General features: G+C 37.7%; 1 protein-coding gene across 1 annotated transcript; it reads right to left on the bottom strand.

Moving 5' to 3' along the window:
* Positions 1-534: 534 nt before the first annotated feature.
* stk24b (serine/threonine kinase 24b (STE20 homolog, yeast)) lies at positions 535-19,510 on the bottom strand. Its single transcript, XM_056750439.1, has 11 exons — positions 18,877-19,510; positions 13,817-14,047; positions 7,371-7,427; positions 6,832-6,940; positions 5,626-5,783; positions 5,315-5,500; positions 4,168-4,313; positions 3,757-3,874; positions 3,620-3,682; positions 2,685-2,821; positions 535-1,420 (listed from the first exon to the last, which is right to left on the bottom strand). Exons 1-11 carry the CDS (start codon positions 18,916-18,918, stop codon positions 1,381-1,383), a joined length of 1,287 nt encoding a protein of 428 aa, XP_056606417.1. The 5' UTR covers positions 18,919-19,510; the 3' UTR covers positions 535-1,380.
* Between the last annotated feature and the right edge of the window lie 918 nt (positions 19,511-20,428).

The following is a 20,428-nucleotide window of genomic DNA, read 5'->3' as shown; positions in this document are numbered from 1 at the left end:
ACAAGTAATTTATTCATCCTCATGTTCTTCAAAGTATGCATATGACTTTTTTCTGTGGAACACAAAAAAAACTATATTTTGAGAAATGTCTTTTGTTTTTATGTCAATACAATGCAAGTCAATGGGGGGGTGTTGATTGGTTAACAACATTAAAAAAAAAATTATGTTCTGGAAAAAAAGGATCATTTTGTTTAAGAACTAATTTTTATTAATCGCTATTAATCTTTAAGTAATAAGTAGCTTTATTAAAAGGAATTCATTTTTTTGCACATTTGTAGATAATGTTATTACTTTATGGAGTGACACGTACAAATAACCACTTAAGCATTTGGATTCAGTGTCTTTGGGAAAGATGTATTTTCTGATTTTTTACATGAAGTTGACTTGTAAATGGATTTCAAACGACAAAAGCTCCAATAAGAATACTTGAAATGAAAGAATCAGCTTTTGATGAAGTGCTTCAATAAAGTATATCTACCATTTATTCTGAAAAACGTTTTCGGAGTGAATCAAAAAGAAAGCCGAGACTGTTGATAGGATCTTAATTCTTATTTATGAGTAAAATCCTTTAATTTCTTATTAAAATTAACAGAGCACCCCCAAAAATGTACATTTGATAAAAAGGCAAGGCATTTCAGTAATGGCCATTTCAGAGGCTTGATTTTTAAATATTTACCTTTCTTTTGTTTCTAACAATATCTACAGAAGCTCTTGGCCATCTGTACACAGTGATTCGTTTGCAAAAATCCATCATCTCTTTTAAAGGTCTGTAAAACTGAGACTATATACACAGATCTGTACACAAATCCAAACAGCGCCCTCTGTCCTCCTGGATGACTACTCTGCTCGAAGCAGATAACCTGAGATTTCAGCACGAGAACTGCAATCTCCTTCACGCCAGGGCTCGAAAACACGCAACGACAGACATACATCTTCACACATGCATTTTGTCATGCACACTATCTTGATTTCTTGTTGAAGATGAGACAAACGACCCTTCGCACTGCCCTGTGATGGCATACGCCTAATGCATTCTTCCAAGAGCTCGGGTGCGATAATGCAAAACTATCAGTCTCCGACTCATTCTGTGCTTAGCCAAATGAGTTACATCTACGTTTCGACCTATGCTGTCTTCATTAGAAACACACTGTGACACGTACACACACACGGTTACTCGCTCACTCCAGAGAGTGTTCCAGGAGATTATAAAAGAAAAGTGAAACTAGGGGAAGCTTGAGGAGTTTGATAAGTTCTCTTGATAAGCTATTGAAGGACAGTTGGTCCTCCAGGGTAGACGTCACAGAGTCTGCTGGTGTAAGGATTCGCTGAGCTGATGCCGGGGGGCGGGACCAAAGAGAGACGGACAGGCTAATGGAATAATCACTGGTGTGAGGAGGATGATGTTCTTGCCCTAGAGAACCTGCATGTGGGAAAGATAAAACGGTTAAATCCATGCGTGAAGAAAGCTCGGGCAGCTGAACAGAATCAGGATTTATTTGTCATCTGAAATTAAACCCATCAAAGACGAGATATCTTTATATTTGAATACTTTTGAGAAATAAAATACAGTGCACCCCACTAATATTGGCATCCTTGGTAAAAATGAGCAAAGGTGGATGTAAAACTAAAACTGCATTGTTTCTCCTTTTGATCTTTTATACAAACAAAACTACAACATATCATTAAAGTAAAAATAAATTCGTGGGGGGAATATTACATTATGATTTCTTCTTCTTCTCTTATACACCTGGGACACAACTATTGGCACCCTTGTAATCATAACTTTCATACAGTCGTTGTTATAATCCCAAGTATGATTTTACTTCCAATAATTGCCAATAATTGTGACCAGGGTGTATAAAAGAAAAAAAATGTTCATACTGTTATATTCCTCCCACATCACATAGTTTTACTTTAATGAAATGTTGGAATATTGTAGATTTTTTGAAAAGAAAATATCAAAAGGGGAAACAATGCAGATTTATTTTGACATATTTACCAAGGGTGTCAATATTTGTGGAGGGCACTGTATGTCCTGATGTGACAACAACATAAACATTATGTGGCCCAAACTTTACTTCCAGTAGACCTCCACAAAGAATCAATAACTGTTTTAATTCAATTGAATAAAGTTAATACACAATAAAATATTAATATTAATTAATAGTAATTATATCGAGTCCTTAACCCAAGTATGTCATTTTAACACACCATTCCTACACATCCCTGAATATTTGATATTCCTAAATTTCAACTGCATGTTAATGAACTACAGCCTTAAAGGGACAGTTCACCCAATTCTTTTAACATTTATTCATCCTCATGTCATCCCAAACCTGTATGACTTTCTTTCTTTCTTTCACAAAACACGAAAGAAGATATTTTGAGGAATGTTGGTAACCAACCAACATTGGTCCCCATTGGCTTCCATTATACGGGAACAAAACCACAGAGATATTTGTCAAAATATCATCTTTTGTGTTCCACAGAAGAAAGCATCATATGACATGTCTTGAATGACAAAATAAATAATAAATGACAGAATTCTTATGCTGTGGGCTCACACAGTGATGTTGGTCACACTGAAATTACAATGCCCACAATATTCAGTTTTGGGGTAACCGTCCCTTTAAATATCTGCATTAGTCTATAGAGCCACTACCAAGGATCTACGCAATCCTTACCGTTGTAGCCTCTGAATAAGCTCGGTGACCATGACGTCTGAGATTCCCGGATACGCCTCCTCAGCGAGGTAGATTGCCTCCTTGAGCTCCTCCAGAACTTCAGGCTTTACCGGCGTCTCTCCAGCTCCTCCCTTCAACTGACAGAACACAAATTTGACATTTAGTTAACGCTTTATCCAAAGAATTATCTAACTACAAATGCTAGAGTGACTTGGTAAGCCAAGTTTACAGTGTGTACGGTATACTATTTGCAAACTGCAACTTTATGCAAACTATATACATACATACAGGTGTCTGTTACACATCTGCTTTACACTCAATGCATCCGAACAACATTTCTAAGTCATCTCATACTGAGTGACAAGTCTGACAGTCCAGCCCACAGTCCACTGCGTTCTCACAAACAGCGTGACATGAAATGGAAGGATTTGTCCTTGAATGAAGAAGAGGGTGGAACAAATTAGTGTGCAGTCACTTGTCCCTTGGCTTTTTTTCCCAGCATCCCTCTTTTTCCGCTCTCCGCCACAAATACCTCATTGCTTCACGCTGATTAGAAAGAGGCCTGAGGGAGTGACGTCGCCTTCAGAAGATGCTTTTAAGATGTAATAAAGGCGTCAAGGGCCACTTACAATCCTTGAAAATATCTCACGTAAGTACAAATTCGAAGGGGCTGTTAAAGATAAATGGTTGGCTCCCTTGACAGAAAGACCCCATTTACATGCGGTGTGACCTGATCACAAGAAGTTTTTAATACAGGTACATTCGGTGGTACGGTCGATACAATTTTTAAAAAAACATGCTTCGCCATTCGAGCACAGGAGGTCATAGGGTTGATGCCCGTTACTGTCGACAGTGATGCGTTCAGCTGAGCAGTTTGATTGGATGCATAATATTAATCGGACGATTTGTGGAAGTGACAAATCTGATGTTCCTACCTCGGTAAAGACTGGAGTGATGACAGTGGACAGACTCTGGGACTGGGGTCTCTTGCTTGGCTCCTGTATAAACATCAAACACTGGGATTAACCGCCATTTGTACTTAATGATCAGGTGATTTTAAGCCTTCACCAACCTCGTCTCCTGTTGAACTTGCACCATTCTGCAGTTTTTTGGGGTCCTTTTCTCGAATGGTAAAGATCCAGTTGTCATTGCCGAAGTCATTGCCACCGGATGCCTGACCGTCTGGTTCTCTGAGTAACATACAAAATAAAATAGATAAAGAAAATGATTTAAATGACTATCATGAGCTTTTTTTACACATGCAACAAGACATTCTCTATATGCATTAACATGTTTAAACAACAGATGTAAGTATTGTTTAGGTTTTGACCGGTTGTCTGTTGCTCCACAAATATACACAACACCGTAAACATTTTGCACCGCAAAACTACAAGTAACTCCGGGCGAAACGTCTTAACCCAGAGGTTAACCCAGGGTTAAGTGTACTATAAAAACCCTTTTAGTAATCTTTTAAGTAACCTACGAGTCTGATTCGTCTGAGCTGGACTCGGCTCGAGACTGTTCTGCCTTCCAGCGTTTGTATTTGTCGATGAGCTCCGTCAGATAGGATGTTTTCTTCGCGTACCGTACGATGAGTTTGTGTTTCAGCAACTCTTTGGCTGTCGGTCTCTGACAGGAAGATAAGAAGAGACAGAACGACAAAAGAGTGAAATAAGTCAAACGCAATAATCTGAGAATTAAAACTCAATTTGATGCTGTTACGAGCATTGCACACTATTTTATAACCATGAAATGAGCTTGTGTCATTCCGAACCAATGTGACTTTCTTTTTTCTGCAGAACAAATAAGATGTAGGGCTGTAGCACGCAGCACTGGTGCTAGAGAGGTTTAAAGTCTTGAAGCACAGGCCAAACATTCGTAGTACAAGTATAAAACTTATGTTATATTAGAAAAAATTATATACACATGAAAATATTTATGTGTAGTTCATCCCCTAAATAGGCAGGTAACTGACGAATTACATTTATGTTACCGTTGGGTAAATAAGATAATACTTTTTCTGATAATATTTTTTCTGAGTTCTGTGTTTCCCTTTTTTTACTATACAATAATTGTACATTTGTCCACATACTGTAGTACACTACTATATTACGTAAACTGCTGTAAAATTCCACCTTTTGCAGAAACAATAGTGTTTTTGAACCATACTATAGTAATATTAGTTAAATAAATAAGAGTAAGTCTACTTTATGTAGTTAATCCTTTTACTACTAGAATACTACAATTAACTAAAGTAAATGTTATAATACAATACAGTGTTTTTAATCCAAAACATTTCTCAAAATATCTTCTTATGTGTTCCAAAGAAGATAGTCTAAAAGAGTTTTAAAACAACATGAGGGTGCATGAAATACCATTTATAGGTAAACTGTCCCTTTAAACAACACAAAACCACAATTCATTCTGGTGTTATACTCTCCAACTGCATACATGAGATGCTGGCTTAAAATATGTTCCAAATATCTTTAGCAACAAGTAAGTGTGAAGCAGGTCTTTGAATACTGGCCTAGGTAGGCAGCTCACTAGGTAGAACACAGCCTCGGTCAACAGAAGAATTAGTGGACCACCAGATTGAAGGAACTCTGGGAAATTTTTATGAGCATACTCACAAAACTGGGCTCCTTGTTTAGACAGGCCTCGATAAACTCTTTCAGAGGTTTGCAATAGTTGCCCTCCAGTGTGGGGGGGTTGTTCTTTGGAATGAGAAACAGCACCTTCATAGGATGAAGATCAGAGTGGGGGGGCTCTCCTTTCGCCAGCTCAATTGCTGTGATGCCCAGCGACCAAATATCGGCCTGTCAGGAAAAGTAAAAATGGACTTAAATGTGGAAAGTTTTCCATTCTGTAAAATTTACGATATGAAGACATGTCCGTACTTTAAGTCATTTAGAACTTATTCTTTTACTACAATGACGCCCACCTTTGAGTCATATGCAGACTGTTTAATGACCTCTGGTGCCATCCAGAAGGGTGTGCCCACAAATGTGTTTCGCTTGATCTGTGTGTCTGTGAGCTGGCCGGCCACTCCGAAATCTGCCAGCTTCACCTCCCCTTGCTCCGACAACAATACGTTTGCAGCTAAAAAACAAACAAGGCATAAAAAGTACAAACAAATAGTGAGATATGATATTCAAATACAGAAACACTGCTATAAAACAGCATTAGAAACTCTTGTCACATGTAATGTGTTGAGACAAACCCGTAGCTCTGGAGAGTGTTGAGTCAAGTTGTAACTTATTTGAAACTGGTGTAGCAGTCTTTAAAAAAGATTATACAGAAAACCAAAAGAATGAGTAGAAAATGTAGCGACTATGTGTTCATCCACCTATATTTATGTGCACTTTGGGATGCACTACGGGATGTCGCATGAAAGGTGCTGGATGTAGGACATAAATTAAAAAAAGAAAAATCATAAAAACATGTGCGTTCAATTGAATCGTATACAAATTTTCCCAGATAGGATAAGCGCATAGACCAGAACAGAAACATTCAAGGAATAATATCTGTGATGTGCATAAAAAGTCTAACCAGTGAACCAATCTAGTTGTACAGCCTGATGCAGTTTTGGTCATAATGAGATGAGATGCTAAAATTGTTCCATACAAACCTCCAAAAAACCACTACGTACCAAAAGAAGCATGAGCCTCTGAATGCAGATAACATAACTGTGTTATTTGCATTTCGTTTGCACGTTCTGATGCGAAAGTATAGATTTTGTATTATTTATGTTATGTATAATTAATAATAAGTCCTACATTCACTTCAGTTGCAGAAACTTAAATTTTTCGAACTGAACTTTGGTACCAGTTTATCTTACGTTACTTTATTAGCACATGTTTTGTACAATATTTCAACTTTGTTCAAATGTAAAATTTCCAACTTTGGATGGAAACATAGCTAATGAAGCTGAAACTGGAAATTGTAGTCAGCTCTTGACATCTACGTATACAAAATGCAAGTTTTCCTTTATATAACCTCGAGGTCATGAGTTGAGATGATTTTGACTGATACAAAACTATTCTCTAAATTCACTCGTCCATTCATGTTGTTTTGGATTAAGGTGACGGCCAGATGTTTAAATGTATAACATGGGAGTCTGAAACTGGTTTTATTTCAGTGTTAATACCTTTAATGTCTCTGTGAATCTTCTTCTCAGAGTGAAGATACTCCAGGCCTTTTAAGATCTCTCTCAAAATGGTGGCGATCTGTGTTTCGTCCAGAGCACCGGGCTCCAGCTGAAAAATAAAAACATTAGACATCAAACCATGTCTACACCAGATGCGACGTGACACAACAAAAGACAAGAGAACCCATCATCATCTTAGAAATTGTTAACACAGGATGGGACATGACACGACAAACCCATTGAGAACACGCATGTGTTGTGTCACGTTGTGCCGGCCCTGTCCACGCTTTAGAAAAAAATTGTTATATAAACATTATTTATGACTTTATCAGCAAGTTTTTGTATCTAACCACTCTTGCCTTTAATAGTTTATTAGATCCAAGTTTTGTGGCACGACTGATGGATTTGAAGTCTTTCAATGTAGTCTATTCTGCATCCAAAATAATAATAAACTATAAATTAGCTTTTTTTAAATAGTGCATTGTGTCACTCCATAACAACACTTTACACACAAAGTCCATACATAGAAGACAACATACCAGATCCAGAGCAGATCCACCACCTAAATACTCCATGATGATCCATAACTTTGTGTCCTATAGTGAGAGAGAAATGGAGAGGATTTAGAAAATATGGCATGAAAAAAGAAGGCGAAAATCCATTAACTTCTGAACAACCCACAAAAACAACTTATCCTAAAGAGCCCAGCCATTAGCTAGCGAGAGGGTAGATGTTCTAATCCCTCCTCTAAATTAGGATTAGCCAGAGCCAGTGAGATGAGTAAAAACTGGGTTACATCGCTCCTACCTAACACGATGAGCTTAGAAAAGTCAGAGTAATAGAATGTGTGTGTGTAGACATTGAAAATAAAGTGCACCTTTTGAAACAACACAATTCATTTACATCATTTAACGGTTAGTATTAATTCAGCTGGAAGTTCAGAATGTTCTTTCGCATGAATATTTTACGGTGCACTGAGGGGTTCTCTCTCTCTTTCTGGTCTTCTGTGCACTGCAGCCAATGTGTTGAAACAGGTGCACAGATACCCAAGATTTGAGCTTGCCAACGGACACAGACAACCCTCTAAATCCAGGTGTTAAACTTCTGTGTCTAACTCACCTGCTACTTTGAAGCCCCAAACACACATTAGCCACAAGTTTCACATAGGATGTTGAGGCGCGTTTCTGCTTTCCAAGTGGTTTTCAGGAGGTAGACAATATCAGCCAGATAATAAACCAGGAACCAGGTGCCTCATTTATCAAAAGTGCATTGAATATTTTGTCCTACGAATGAAATTCAGAATGTGAATAGTGAAATAGTGAATAGTGACCTATTAGTCAGATATGGTGACCCATACCCGAAATGTGACCTCTGTGTTCATCTGCACTTAATGCATCAAGTCGAACAGGCCTTTCGAAAACGCATTCTTTGTGCAATGCATGGTTTGCTCAATTTGGGTTTTATTGTTAATTTTACAATTATTTATAGGAGATGCATTTTTCATAGCCTAAATGAAACTGTTCAGAAAAGAAACAATATTTGCGATTATTTTTGGTGGAATTAGTTATATCTTATTATGATTTGTTAAAGCGATGTAGTAATAGAAAACCAATAAGATGCTAAAAAATATATATATAATTTTATAATAACGATTTATGTGCAAACCTCTTTTAAATCTTTTTCAATTAGTTTGAATGTTATATTATTTTTTATCACATGATGTTCTGTTAAATGTGTCTTTACATTTAACACATATGCATTACGTCATCTGCATATCATTTAAATATACATTTTCCGTTCATGTGACGGAACGAAACATGCGGAAGATATGAGCCAATGGACTGCTCCACCACCGGATGGCATAGACTATTGTTCTTAGTATATTTTATTTACATTAAATATGTTTTCGAACACGAGTTCTGCAATTTAAATTAAGAGGACCTTGCACTCCTCACTTTCATTTAAACATTAAAACACGCAACATGCCACAGGAAAATGTTTAAAAGCAGCAATTCTTTAGAAATATATCTATACTTTTTGTTTAACTTTGTGACATCACTTGAGTGAACTTAATAAGAGTGAAATATTTAATCAAATGTATGTGTAAAAAAAGAGAACACAGAGTTTAAAGGAATTCTGCCTGTATTATAATGCTGCTCTCACACCAGTAAAAGAGTGCACAGGGTCCCGTAGTGAACAATGTGAGGGTGAGATATTTAGAATAAATTTTGATTTAAGATTTGAGCTGGATGTGTTTATGAAACCTTTATCACTTAGTACAAGTGCAACCAACACTGCTAGATTTAATCTTCATGACAACGTGGATTTGACATATGATACGGAGTGATATTAAATGTGTGTGAGCCATTAAAGCGGTACTTCAGGCTTGAATCAAAATCTCCCAATGTTTTACTCACCCTCAAGGCAAATATGCCGCGTCTACCATCTGAAAAGCAGATACAAATATTTGCATTTGCAAACGCTCCCAGACTGGTGAAAATGGCAACATAGCTCTCCTGCTCCGACTCTAAGTACAGAAAAGACGCCCGCCCTGTCCCTAACAAGCAACAACAGACAGTTCAGTCAACACCGGATGACAGATTTTCACCCATTATGGCTTCGTTCCATCCGGACTGCGAGACATAATAACGCAACAAAACGTCAGACTATTTATGTAGTTTAAATTGAGCAGCACGCCTACATAACTGAGCTGTACACATCATGTGCACTCAGGGACATTTATGTTGATTATATTTTGCCGCTATATCTTCTAATATCTATCTTCTATTAACCCCTTCCGTTACACTTTGACTGTAAATGCAGTTAAAAATTATTTGAGCTGTAAGTAAAATTTGTGTTTGGTATACAAGTTTGTGACAGATTATAAGCCATAAAGTCTTGTATCTACATTTAGCATTAATCATATTTATGATATTAATAATCAGCATGTAATGAGCATTTCATAATAAATCATGTTTTAATCAGAGATTTTTTAGAATCAGTTCTGGTATGAATGGGATGGAAAGGCTACTTGTTAGAAACTTCTGCTCATGATAAATTCATTTCAGTTTTTACTTTTTTTGGCAGTACTTTTTTGTATTAAAATAGACCACTAGGACTTCACTTTAGCACCAGAGCCTACACCACATTTTCTGAGTCAACAGACTGTGGGTATCAGAATATAAAATAAATGGCCTGATAAATCAATAGATGTTAACTTTGTATATATATATATATATTAGAATAAATAATATATAAAAAGATTAAATATTAGAGACCACCCCCCCCCCAAACCCATAAACCTAGGGGAAACACTGCAAGCGGTAGAATGGGGGGTAATTTTTGGAAGCTCCAAAAGGTGCATCCATCGATCAAAGAACACCTCTCGTTCTCCTGCAGCGCATGTTAGACATTATCGTTAATAGCATTGTCAATATGGATATTTCTCTTAAACAAACGCATTGATTCACTTCAGAAGACCTTTGTTAAGACCATGTACTCGTTTCGAGCAGTTCTATGATCTATGGATGCACTGTTTGGAGCTTTAAAACATTGCCACCAATTCATTCTACCGCTTTGAAGTAAAAGGATATTTGATATTATAACTCCGACTGCATTACTCTTCAAGAAGAAAGTCACATCATTCACTTAGGATGCCTTGAGTCAAACATGGAGAAAGTTTGATTCATGCCTGAAGTATCACTTTAATAATCTGACTTGAGTTCACCAACTCGCCATCTGTGTCGCCACTTCCCCTAGTCTCCGGTCAAGTTTGTTTTTAATAGATCATAACCTTTGCTTGGAAGTACGCAACGTTTATAAATGAGACCCCAGGACAGTTCACTGAGAACAGAATTTCCCCAGGGGTCATTTTTCTTGTCGCATTAAAGAGATAATACACCATAAAATGAAATTCTGTCACCTTAAGTTTTTGCAAACCTGTATAAATGTATTTGTTCTGTTGAACACAAAGAAAGATATTTGGAAAAATTTAAGCAACTGAGATGTCAAAGATGCCTCAGAATGGTTTGTTTTCATAAATTCTTCAAATATTTTCTTTTGTGTTCAACAGAGAAAAAAAAAAAAAAAATCTTTCTACTATGGTAGTCAATGGTTCCCCAAAAATCTTAGTTGCTAACCTTCTTCCAAAATATCTTTCTTCGTGTTAAACCAAGGGTTTGGAACAAATTAAGTGCGAGTAAATTGTGAATTTTCATTTTTGGGTGAACTATGCCTTTAAGAAATGTGGCAGCAGTAGAACTTTGATTTTTTTACGACTTTCCTTTCTCTGCAGAACAAAAATTAGATATTTAAAAAATGTTGGTAAGCGAACAACAGCGGTACCCATTGACTTCCATTGGTTGTGCGTCCGTACAATAGAAGTGAATGGGTGCCGCCGTTGTTCGGCTACCAACATTCTTCAGAATATCTTCTTGCGTGTTCTGCAAAAGAAAGTCAGTTAATTAGGTTTAAAATAATAAGAAGGTGAATATAATAAATGATGATAGAATATATGTTAGGTGAACTATCCCTTTAAGATATTTAAGGATAGACCGGTGTAATATATACACACTGAAATATGACAAGATACATACACTGTAAGTGTTTGGTATCGACAACTATATTTACTGATGTCAAAACCCTTTCCATTCTCAATAATGTTGTCTACATTGTGTCGCTGTGTAAAAGCTTTTTAAAATACAGTTATATAAAACAGAGGCAAGCTGTGTACGCCGCAAAGCAGCGACTTTAGAGATGATCAAAGTAATAACTGATGCTACAGGCTGTTTCTCTTCCAAAAATACATGTTCTAAATTCCCCAAGGCCAAAATTATAGCTGTTGTCTCGGTTTCTCTCTCTCCGACCAGCAGCTTTAAATGCACAACACAAAGTGTGACTTCAAAGCACATAATCGTGGTTGCTTTGTAACTCTGTCACCTTGTAAAGAAGTTTTTTGATTGGACGAACACCTACCATTTCTGTCACCATTTGTGACACTGTAGATAATTCAGCAAGTTTTTCTGTCTTGAAGATTCAAAACATTTGCTGCCCGCTGTGATCGAGGAAAGCGAGAGAGAGACAGACTGGAACGGGTTCAACACTGATTTAAAGAACGCCCACATGTGATGTGTTTTAACACTTTGGTACAGTTGGAAATGTATCCAACATGCTGTCTGATGCTGAGCCAAATAGTAATAACTAAGGTCAGCAGAGCGGGTTGATATCATATTGATTTGTGTGAATTCTGCTTCATCCAGAAAGAAAAAACATGTGGCATCTTTAATCTTACTTCATAAGTAAGTAGTTTTGCTTACAATTTTCGAAAAGCTAAAATGCTGTCAAAGCAAACTGCTATGCATGAAACATTTTTATAGGATACATATAAACAACGCCTGCTGTCAAAATTCTACCTCAGCCAACTATGAATAGTTCACCCCAAATATGAAAAATTTCTCATTTTCTCACCTTCATTGGCAACCCAGATGTATGACTTCCTTTCTTATTTAATATAACAAGAACAATGTCCTATTAAAAGCCATCTTGTTATCATCTTATACAGCTTTCGTGTAGCTCATTGGTAAGAGCATTGCGTTAACAACGCAAAGTTATGGGATAATATATATATATATAGGATAATGCAATGTAAGTCGCTTTGGATAAATGCGTATGCCACATGCGTAAATGTCTCATAATGGTCCAAAAAGCACAAACATTCATCATTAAAGTTTTCCAAATGACTCCAGTTGGTAAATGTCGTATAATTTGGCGAAAAAACATAAAATTTATTACGACTGTGCTTTACGGTAATATATTTTAAAGCAAATATTAGTGACAGAGGTATGAAAAATACAGAAATTCAAAATTATATTAAAGCAATAAGCCCCAAGAAGCAGTGGGTTGCATTTTATAACCGCTATCGACGCGAAGCGGAGTGCCTTAAACCCCGTAGCTGTTATAAAATGCACTGTAACCTTATGTGCAGCCGATATAAATCAGAGTATTTTATAACGGCTTAGAAATCCGCTCAGCCAATCAGAATCGAGGACAAAAACTAACCATTTTATAAAGAACGCATAACTCATAGTATTATAGCACGTTTTTCAATAAAAATACATCGCTATTACGGTAAGATTATAATTTGTGACTGAAAGATGACTGAATTAATGATAAATATGAATATTTCTCTCTCACAAATGTGTCATTTCACCTCAGAAGACATTTATTATCCTACAGGGGTTAAATGTATTGATGGATGGATGGATGGATATGGGTTTGAAACATCATAATTCTGAGAACCATATAAGGCAACATGAGAATATCTTAATAAAAATAAATTGTGTGTTTAGCTGAAGAAATACAAATAGAACGGCATGAGGGTGAATAAATTGTGATGCTACAGATGTGCAATACAACCTGTTTGCAAAATCAACAAATTGGTGGGTTGCCTGAGCAACTAATCAGTCCCAAAGTGATGTTCCACACAGAAATAGAAATTCCTTCATCACAAAACCGCTCTCATGTCATTCCAAACCTGTATGATTTTCTTTCTTCAGCAGAACACAAAACAAGATGCTTTAAGGAACATTTCTATTTTTGGATGAACTGTTCCTTTAAGGAAGCCCTGCATACTTAGACTGGCTTCTAGGCTGCCTGACCGTAAAAACATTTTTGCATTCAAAAACAGCTAGATGTAGTGCGACAGAATGAAACGGATTGTGGTGGGGTCTCGTAACGCTTCAAAAACTGGACTATTTTTGACTCATGCAACATTTAAAAAAAGCAACTGCTGCATGTGACACAACAGTGAAAGCATCTGTCAGAATCTGTGGTGGCAAAGTAGCAGTCAGAGACGAATTTAAAGAAGCAACCAAAATTTTACCATGGAAACAGCATGTTGTCAGTACGCTGATAAATAACAAAATATAACATCCCCAAGGTCACGCTGTGAGATTGTCATACGTGCGGGGTCGCAAAGGTCACTCACCTTAAGATAGGAGCCATAGTATTTAGTGACAAACGGACTGTCACACTGGCTCAATACTGTGATTTCTTGCTGAATGTCTTCAATCTCGTCTTCTGCCTCTTCTAGATCTATATTCTTGATGGCCACCACTTTCTGAGTGCGATTGTCGATGCCCTTGAACACCTCTCCGAATGAGCCCTTGCCGATTCTCTCCAGCTTGGTGAACAGCTCCTCAGGATCCGCCTTTAAATTCTGTAAAAAAGACAAAATCTGTCAAAAAACTCCATTTCATTTATTCCATTAATTGTAGATAGATACACTTGCAGATGTATAATAATGATTATTAAACTAACTGACAGTTCTTTGACTCAATTCTCTGTATGCATGCCTAAGATCTGAAGCACATCTGGCTGGGACCAAAGTTTCCTGAGGTCACAGTCATGGCCCTGAACATCTCGGACCCCTGAGACTTTCTTAAGGAAAACACACAGACGCACTGTCATTATAAGCATATGAGCCCACGCCGGTTAAACTGAGCAGCACTTAAGCGAATAATACCAACACTAGCAGAGGAAGGATGTAACCCTCAAACTACGTGGAAGCTTATCACTCTAACCCATCCCAACATTTCATCAAGATCCTTCTGGTAAAAAAAACACTGCTAAAACGTCAATGTGACCCGAATTTAAAACAATCCCAAACTGCTGCCGTGCACGTCCTTTGAGCTCCCAAAATGCACGACTTTGAATCTCTTTCTCTTGCGTAAAATCTAAACATATCTGCCGCAGAGTTATTCTGCAACCAGACACAGCAGAAGTACAGCTTGTTCAATACCGTATCAGAGGTTATAGGGAGGTTCCTCAGATGCTGAAATTCATGGCCTCGTAAAAAAGTGTGAAATCCAGTTCAAGGATGACAACAGAGCTGCTCATCCACACCATTATTTCTATGGAGATGAAGGATGCAGATTTCATCCAAACAATGCAGAACGTTTTTGTAATGCCTCTAGGTTGCCTGAATAATAGCCTGTTCACATCAAGATCGATCACTGTAAAGATAGTTGTGGCAGTATCTATATTAGTGTCCACACCCATAGACATTAAATGTTTATTCTAAGCTTGTGTGCTGCAGTTTCACTTTTACAATTGTAAAGGCCTTTACATTTGAAAGGGTTTTGGTTGGCTGTCAACGTTTTAGAATTCATCAGCTGGAAAAAAAAATTAAACAATATTGCTCTTCTGTATCATTATAGGTGTGGTTGGACTTGCTCCGATGTACAAATTCAATGTTTTTCAGGAAATAAACGTAAATTAATTTAAAACATATTTTGTAATTGGTTAGATATTTTCAAAACCCATTGACAAACATTAAGGATGACTAATAATAATTATTCAAAGGGGTGCTGCAACGATATGTCATGCATTCTGACTTCTTTACAATGTTAAACGCGCCTTCTCATGCTTAACATGGTCAACTTGTAAAAGAGTTGGGCATATTACGTGTATTTCTGTGCTCAATAAACTCCCCCAGAGATCGTACAGGTTTCTTAAAGTTTTTTTCGAACATATAAAAATGTTTTGTAACAATTTTTTGTAGTCCCTTATTGGACAATTCTCCCGGAAAAGCACATGGTATGGAGAGCAGGACAAGGAGCATGCGCAGACGTCACTTTCTCTTGTGTTCAGGTGAGAGAGAGAGAGCATATGTTTGCAAGTTCAGGTGTTTGTTTGTTCACTGCATTTGGGGGATGAATGTTATATAAACTGTGGATATAACGCTGGATTTGGAAATCATTTGAAACTGATATATGGAGCTGTCCCAGCGCTAAAAGATGCTGGACATGAACCGCATGCAGTGAGTGAAACTGATGTCTGTGTTTTGTTGACAATGTGCTTTAGTTCAGACTACCCCTCTCCCCCGCACCCGGCGTATGATTTCGGAATTAATCGTACAGCCGTATCTCTTTTATAAATGTGATCAAACTAAATACTCTTCGAAGATACGACGTATGCAAAACTGCTCTATGGGTACTCAAGATTTATATGAGATTGGCAGACACCCTGTGTGTTAGGGCCGCTTTAAATAAAAAATATATATATGAGATAAAAGGTTTAAGAAAAGTCGTCGGGGACACTCTTTAAATAACATTAGTATCATTGATCTTTACAGTTATTGTTCTTGGTGTGAATGGACCTATATATCGATTTATTTTTAAAGGGATAGAGAGAGAGTGAGGCACGCTTATTAATGCAGCAAACATGTCGGCAGTGTCTGGAGTTTTTTTAACTGTCAGATAAAAGACACATCATGGAACTTGCCACGGCGGAGTAAATTTCTGAATGAAAGTGTCTTTACCGGTAGGTAACTTGTGTAATTCAGACTGGAGCGGGCGGACTGACAGGGTTTGACATCATACAGTGGTGGCGTGTACAAAGTTCTCTGTACTAAACAACTTGTCAAAGTATGTTCAGTGCATCCCGGCCACGAGTGCACCTTCTGAGAGAACAGTCAGCTTTTGTGGGCGGAGTTTGGAGGAGAGACATGAACTGAAATGGTTGTCAGTCAGAATTGCTTGCCTGGATGTTTTTTTCTGCAATGTAGCCTTAAATAATCTGCCAGTTTTCGTTCATTCATATTTTTATCTTATAATGTTGAATGACACTTTTTAATGAAGTGTTTTGTATTAGGGGTACAGAGTACAGTACATTCTTTCAGCAGTCAGTTATAGGACTAATATAGGCTATTCAAGAAGGGAGAGGGATAGATTTTTTGCCTTAATTTAGCCTACTTGTTTTGTTCAATTTAATTTCAAGTTATGTTGTATTATATTGAAAAGCAATTCAAAATATAAAAAGCACATCTTGACAGTTCATGCCATAGTGAAAAAAATGGCTAAATAAATAGAAGATATACGAAAAGCCATGTTCAGTGTTTGGGATTCAGCCTTCAGCCAAGTGTGTCATTCTTATTCGGCCAAGAATTTTCATTTCGGCGCCATCCCTATGTTTTATGTTCTGCAAAAGAAAGTCATACAGGAATTTTCATTTTTGTTAAACAATCCCTTGAATCTTTACCATGCTTTGAAAGGCAAGGCTAGAAGTCACTAAAACCTCTAAAAAAAGGTTTAAGAATGTTAATTAATCAAAATGGGGAAAAAAATGATATACAAAAGGAGGATGTGTTAAAAAAAAGTAAGATATGTGGCAACCATTCCTTTCTTACTTAGAAAACATGAATACTGATAAACGAGTAATGTTACACTGTAGATACATTTTGTCTTATTGCATCCTGTTGATCTTATTGTTTATGCTTATGTATGTTTCTACCTATATATTGTACATGGTATACATGTGCATGTATGTGGGTATATGAATGCTTTTATATGTATAACTGACTTATGTATTTGTCCCTTATTGTTACCAGTACAACAACTGTTCACGGTTGGGGGGCTCTATTGGAGCCAGGGGTAAGGAGTGGGAGAGTAATATGAACTCTGAAAAACTGTGAAATGTCAATAAAAAGACTTTGAGCAAAAAAACCTGAGAACCACAAAGGAAGATCTTTCAAAATATAACTTTTCATATGAATCATGTTTTTTTCCAGGATATGACTCAGATCATCCAATTACAGCACCAAAAAGGATGACGACAAAACCTTTTATGAAACAGGAAAAAAGAGCAGCGAAGAGCAGTCAGTGATAAACTGCGTGTGCTGACGAATCATCTTCGAGCCTGATTGGCAAACTCATCTAATGAAGCGAAACAAAACCGCTGATGCTCTTGCTCACACTCTAACGGTTTCTCTCAACCACACACAAATGCCCCCCCCTTAATGCATCACTCAGAGATTTATTAGCTGTCATCCACTCGTCCCATCAAGCAGATGATGAAGGCTTTGCTCCCTGATTCAGCCCTAATGCTGATTGCTCACCTACACTCCCAGCTGATCTGTGTAATCCTGATTCCAATGCACGCTGACAGGTGTAACAGCCAACAAATTCTTTTAGAAGGACCCTACATCCCTTGGCTTTCATCAAGTTGGGCTATAGCTAGGTGGAAACTTCTCATAGGTTGCCATATGAGGAGCGTTACAACTCGCAGAAACATGTCCATTTACCCTTAACAGGGGACCAAAATAATTGTATCTGCACTTAGGGAATGACCTGACATGATGATGGGGGATGGGGAAGAGAGACAGAGAGCACTTCCTCTGCGAACCATAAGGAAATACTAGGGAATGTTAGCATAAAACCCATTGACCCAGTGGCTCTCCCATTGGAAGTCCATGAACTCCTACATAATTCATGTTTTCTTCTTTTTCTGTATTTTGTTCGAGTTGCTTGACAGAAAGCCAATCCCATCTTTATTTCTAAGAGTCTACACTTCCTGTATCTTCAAATTCTTATTCATCAGATGGCAGACTGCACACCTGTCCTGAGGGCAGACCCATCATATGGCCGAGTGTCACTACAGACCCATCCAAATGACCCAGTTATAGCGGTTTGTCTAAAGAGACATCTCTCCATCATTTCTTATTGCCCACTTTCCCCGTTTCTCATCTTCCTCATTTCATTTTTCCTTTCTTGGACGCATATGGACCTTTTTGTCCCAAAGAACAAAAAGAGTTTTAAAAGGAATTTCATCGGAACAATACCATTCGTCTTCATACGTGATCTTCATTGACTTCATTTACAAAGGATGCCCCAGAAAATCTGCCGTTCTGTTATTGCTCTCTGGAGGGCTGTTTAATATTTAATGGAGATGCTTCTTGGTTCTTGTCCTCTAAACTCTATAGATGACGTTAGACTGAAAACCTTTCGTTTGCTTGGAATGTGCATCTGATCATTTCAAACACTTTAAAACCAAACCCATTCAGACCACATCTGATCAATTATTACTACATAAATCCATTCGCCTTCAAGCATGCGCAGATCAATGCAAAACCATCGCGCCTGAAATGATACATTTTGACAACTTCTATCAAAAAGTGGAAACTATAAAGAGTGGAACTGGGAAACACATGTACAACAGTATGCGTAAATCCCAACACAATACTGTAAATGATGTTGTGTGTATCTTTACCTGCATTCCAGGCAGACTGCCCTGCACTGGAGAATGAGCCATGGCGTCACTTTAATCACTTAGACTGGCAAGTCAGCAAACACTGCTAATACACCTCTGGATCCGGTTCACTTAAGTTTAACGCGGTCACTGATGGGTTACAGCCGGAGAGAGTGGGATAAAGAGCATCAACGAAAGATGACTGGCGTGAAAATCTCTCCTCCACTTCCGCAGCCCTATGAGAACTGCTGCGCTTCCTCGCGGAAATCAGCGCAAACACCGAGCAAAACGGTCTCCTTTAGACAGATCCGAGAATTTCAGTCGATAAAATGCGTGATATGTTGTCGAAAGCCTCTTTTAAAGACTCCTGGAGTAGGTTTTGAAGACTCATGCAGGCCAGATCGCTCATCAAGAGTTGATGGTCCTCTTTGCGCAAACGGATTTCCAAAACATAGCAGAAAAACATACGCGCGTTTGAGTTAAAATGCCCCGGTTTTGGCTCATAAAACGATATACTGCAAGGGTGTTACACTGCGGTTTGATCGAGGGGATATGTGGAGAAAATCCAGACTTGTTCGAACTGAAGAAATGATGTTGACATCCTCACTTCACTTCCCAGCTGGCCGCCATCTTGTCCGTGCTGTCATCGGGACATCAGGGTGGGCCCGTAACCGTTATGTCACGCCCCTGGAGGAAAGGCAGTGTGTGCGAGTCAAATCACACGATTTATATTTCCTTAGAAAGTTTTTTTTATTTGATAGAAGTTCAACTGGCTCACACCTCCCTTTCCCTCCCTGAACCGATAACGCAAGGTTGGTTACCTTTTCGACATTTATTTGACTTCTTTAAATGAGTTTTTAGGTTGAATACAAAGGTCTATGTGTACACATGCGATTGTATGTGAGTGTTGTGTAATGTCTGGACTTTTAAGTTGTTTTATTTGTGTGTATTTGTTTTGTGATGTTTTGTTTATTATGTATGGTGAGGCCATGACAATTGGAACCGAGTTGCCTAACTGATAACAAAACCAGTTTAACAAAAAATTACTAACAATTAATTTAAATGCAATTAAGAAATAATAAATATGGCACTGAAGATGGTAAATCGCTGCGGGACTAAGATTTTAATTCTGTTCACCAGCGACACCTTTTGGCCACAATGGAACAATCACAGTGAAGTGTAACGATCCTGACAACCACTAGATGGCGAACGTGGCTTAAATTTAAACGCACTGGTACATTACAAGGATTATTTCAGACTTTATTGGAAAGTACAGACATTAACCTTTAAAGCCACAATGTCTTAAATGCCATTTAAAGAGTCGTATGGATGCATTTCTCATCATGAACACATGCCTGTGCTATTTTGATTATTTGTTTGACTCTGGATGAACATTGAAAGCATGATAATGTCCCCTATACCTCAGAATATTATCTGTTTTGCATAAAAGCTAAACTGTATACCAACACTCTGTCCAAGTTTATAAGCTTGTCACTTTAACTCTTTATCTCAACAATCTCTATTTACTGGAATGCTTGGCTGAGCTTCACCTCCCGAGGCATCAGATGGTTCT

The sequence above is a fragment of the Triplophysa dalaica genome, chromosome 6, assembly GCF_015846415.1.
Source record: "Triplophysa dalaica isolate WHDGS20190420 chromosome 6, ASM1584641v1, whole genome shotgun sequence".
Lineage (NCBI taxonomy): Eukaryota > Metazoa > Chordata > Actinopteri > Cypriniformes > Nemacheilidae > Triplophysa > Triplophysa dalaica.
Note: the sequence above shows the minus strand (reverse complement) of the source record. Positions and strands in the feature narration are given on the sequence as shown.

What these genes read in the sequence shown, in the direction of transcription:
- stk24b (XM_056750439.1), bottom strand. Translation starts at nt 18,918, where the DNA reads ATGGCTCATTCTCCAGTGCAGGGCAGTCTGCCTGGAATGCAG. An exon ending in GATTCACAGAGACATTAAAG is followed by an intron (nt 5,784 to 6,831) that starts GTATTAACACTG and finishes TTTGTTTTTTAG; the next exon opens with CTGCAAACGTATTGTTGTCG. An exon ending in CAAGTTCAACAGGAGACGAG is followed by an intron (nt 3,683 to 3,756) that starts GTTGGTGAAGGC and finishes ATGTTTATACAG; the next exon opens with GAGCCAAGCAAGAGACCCCA.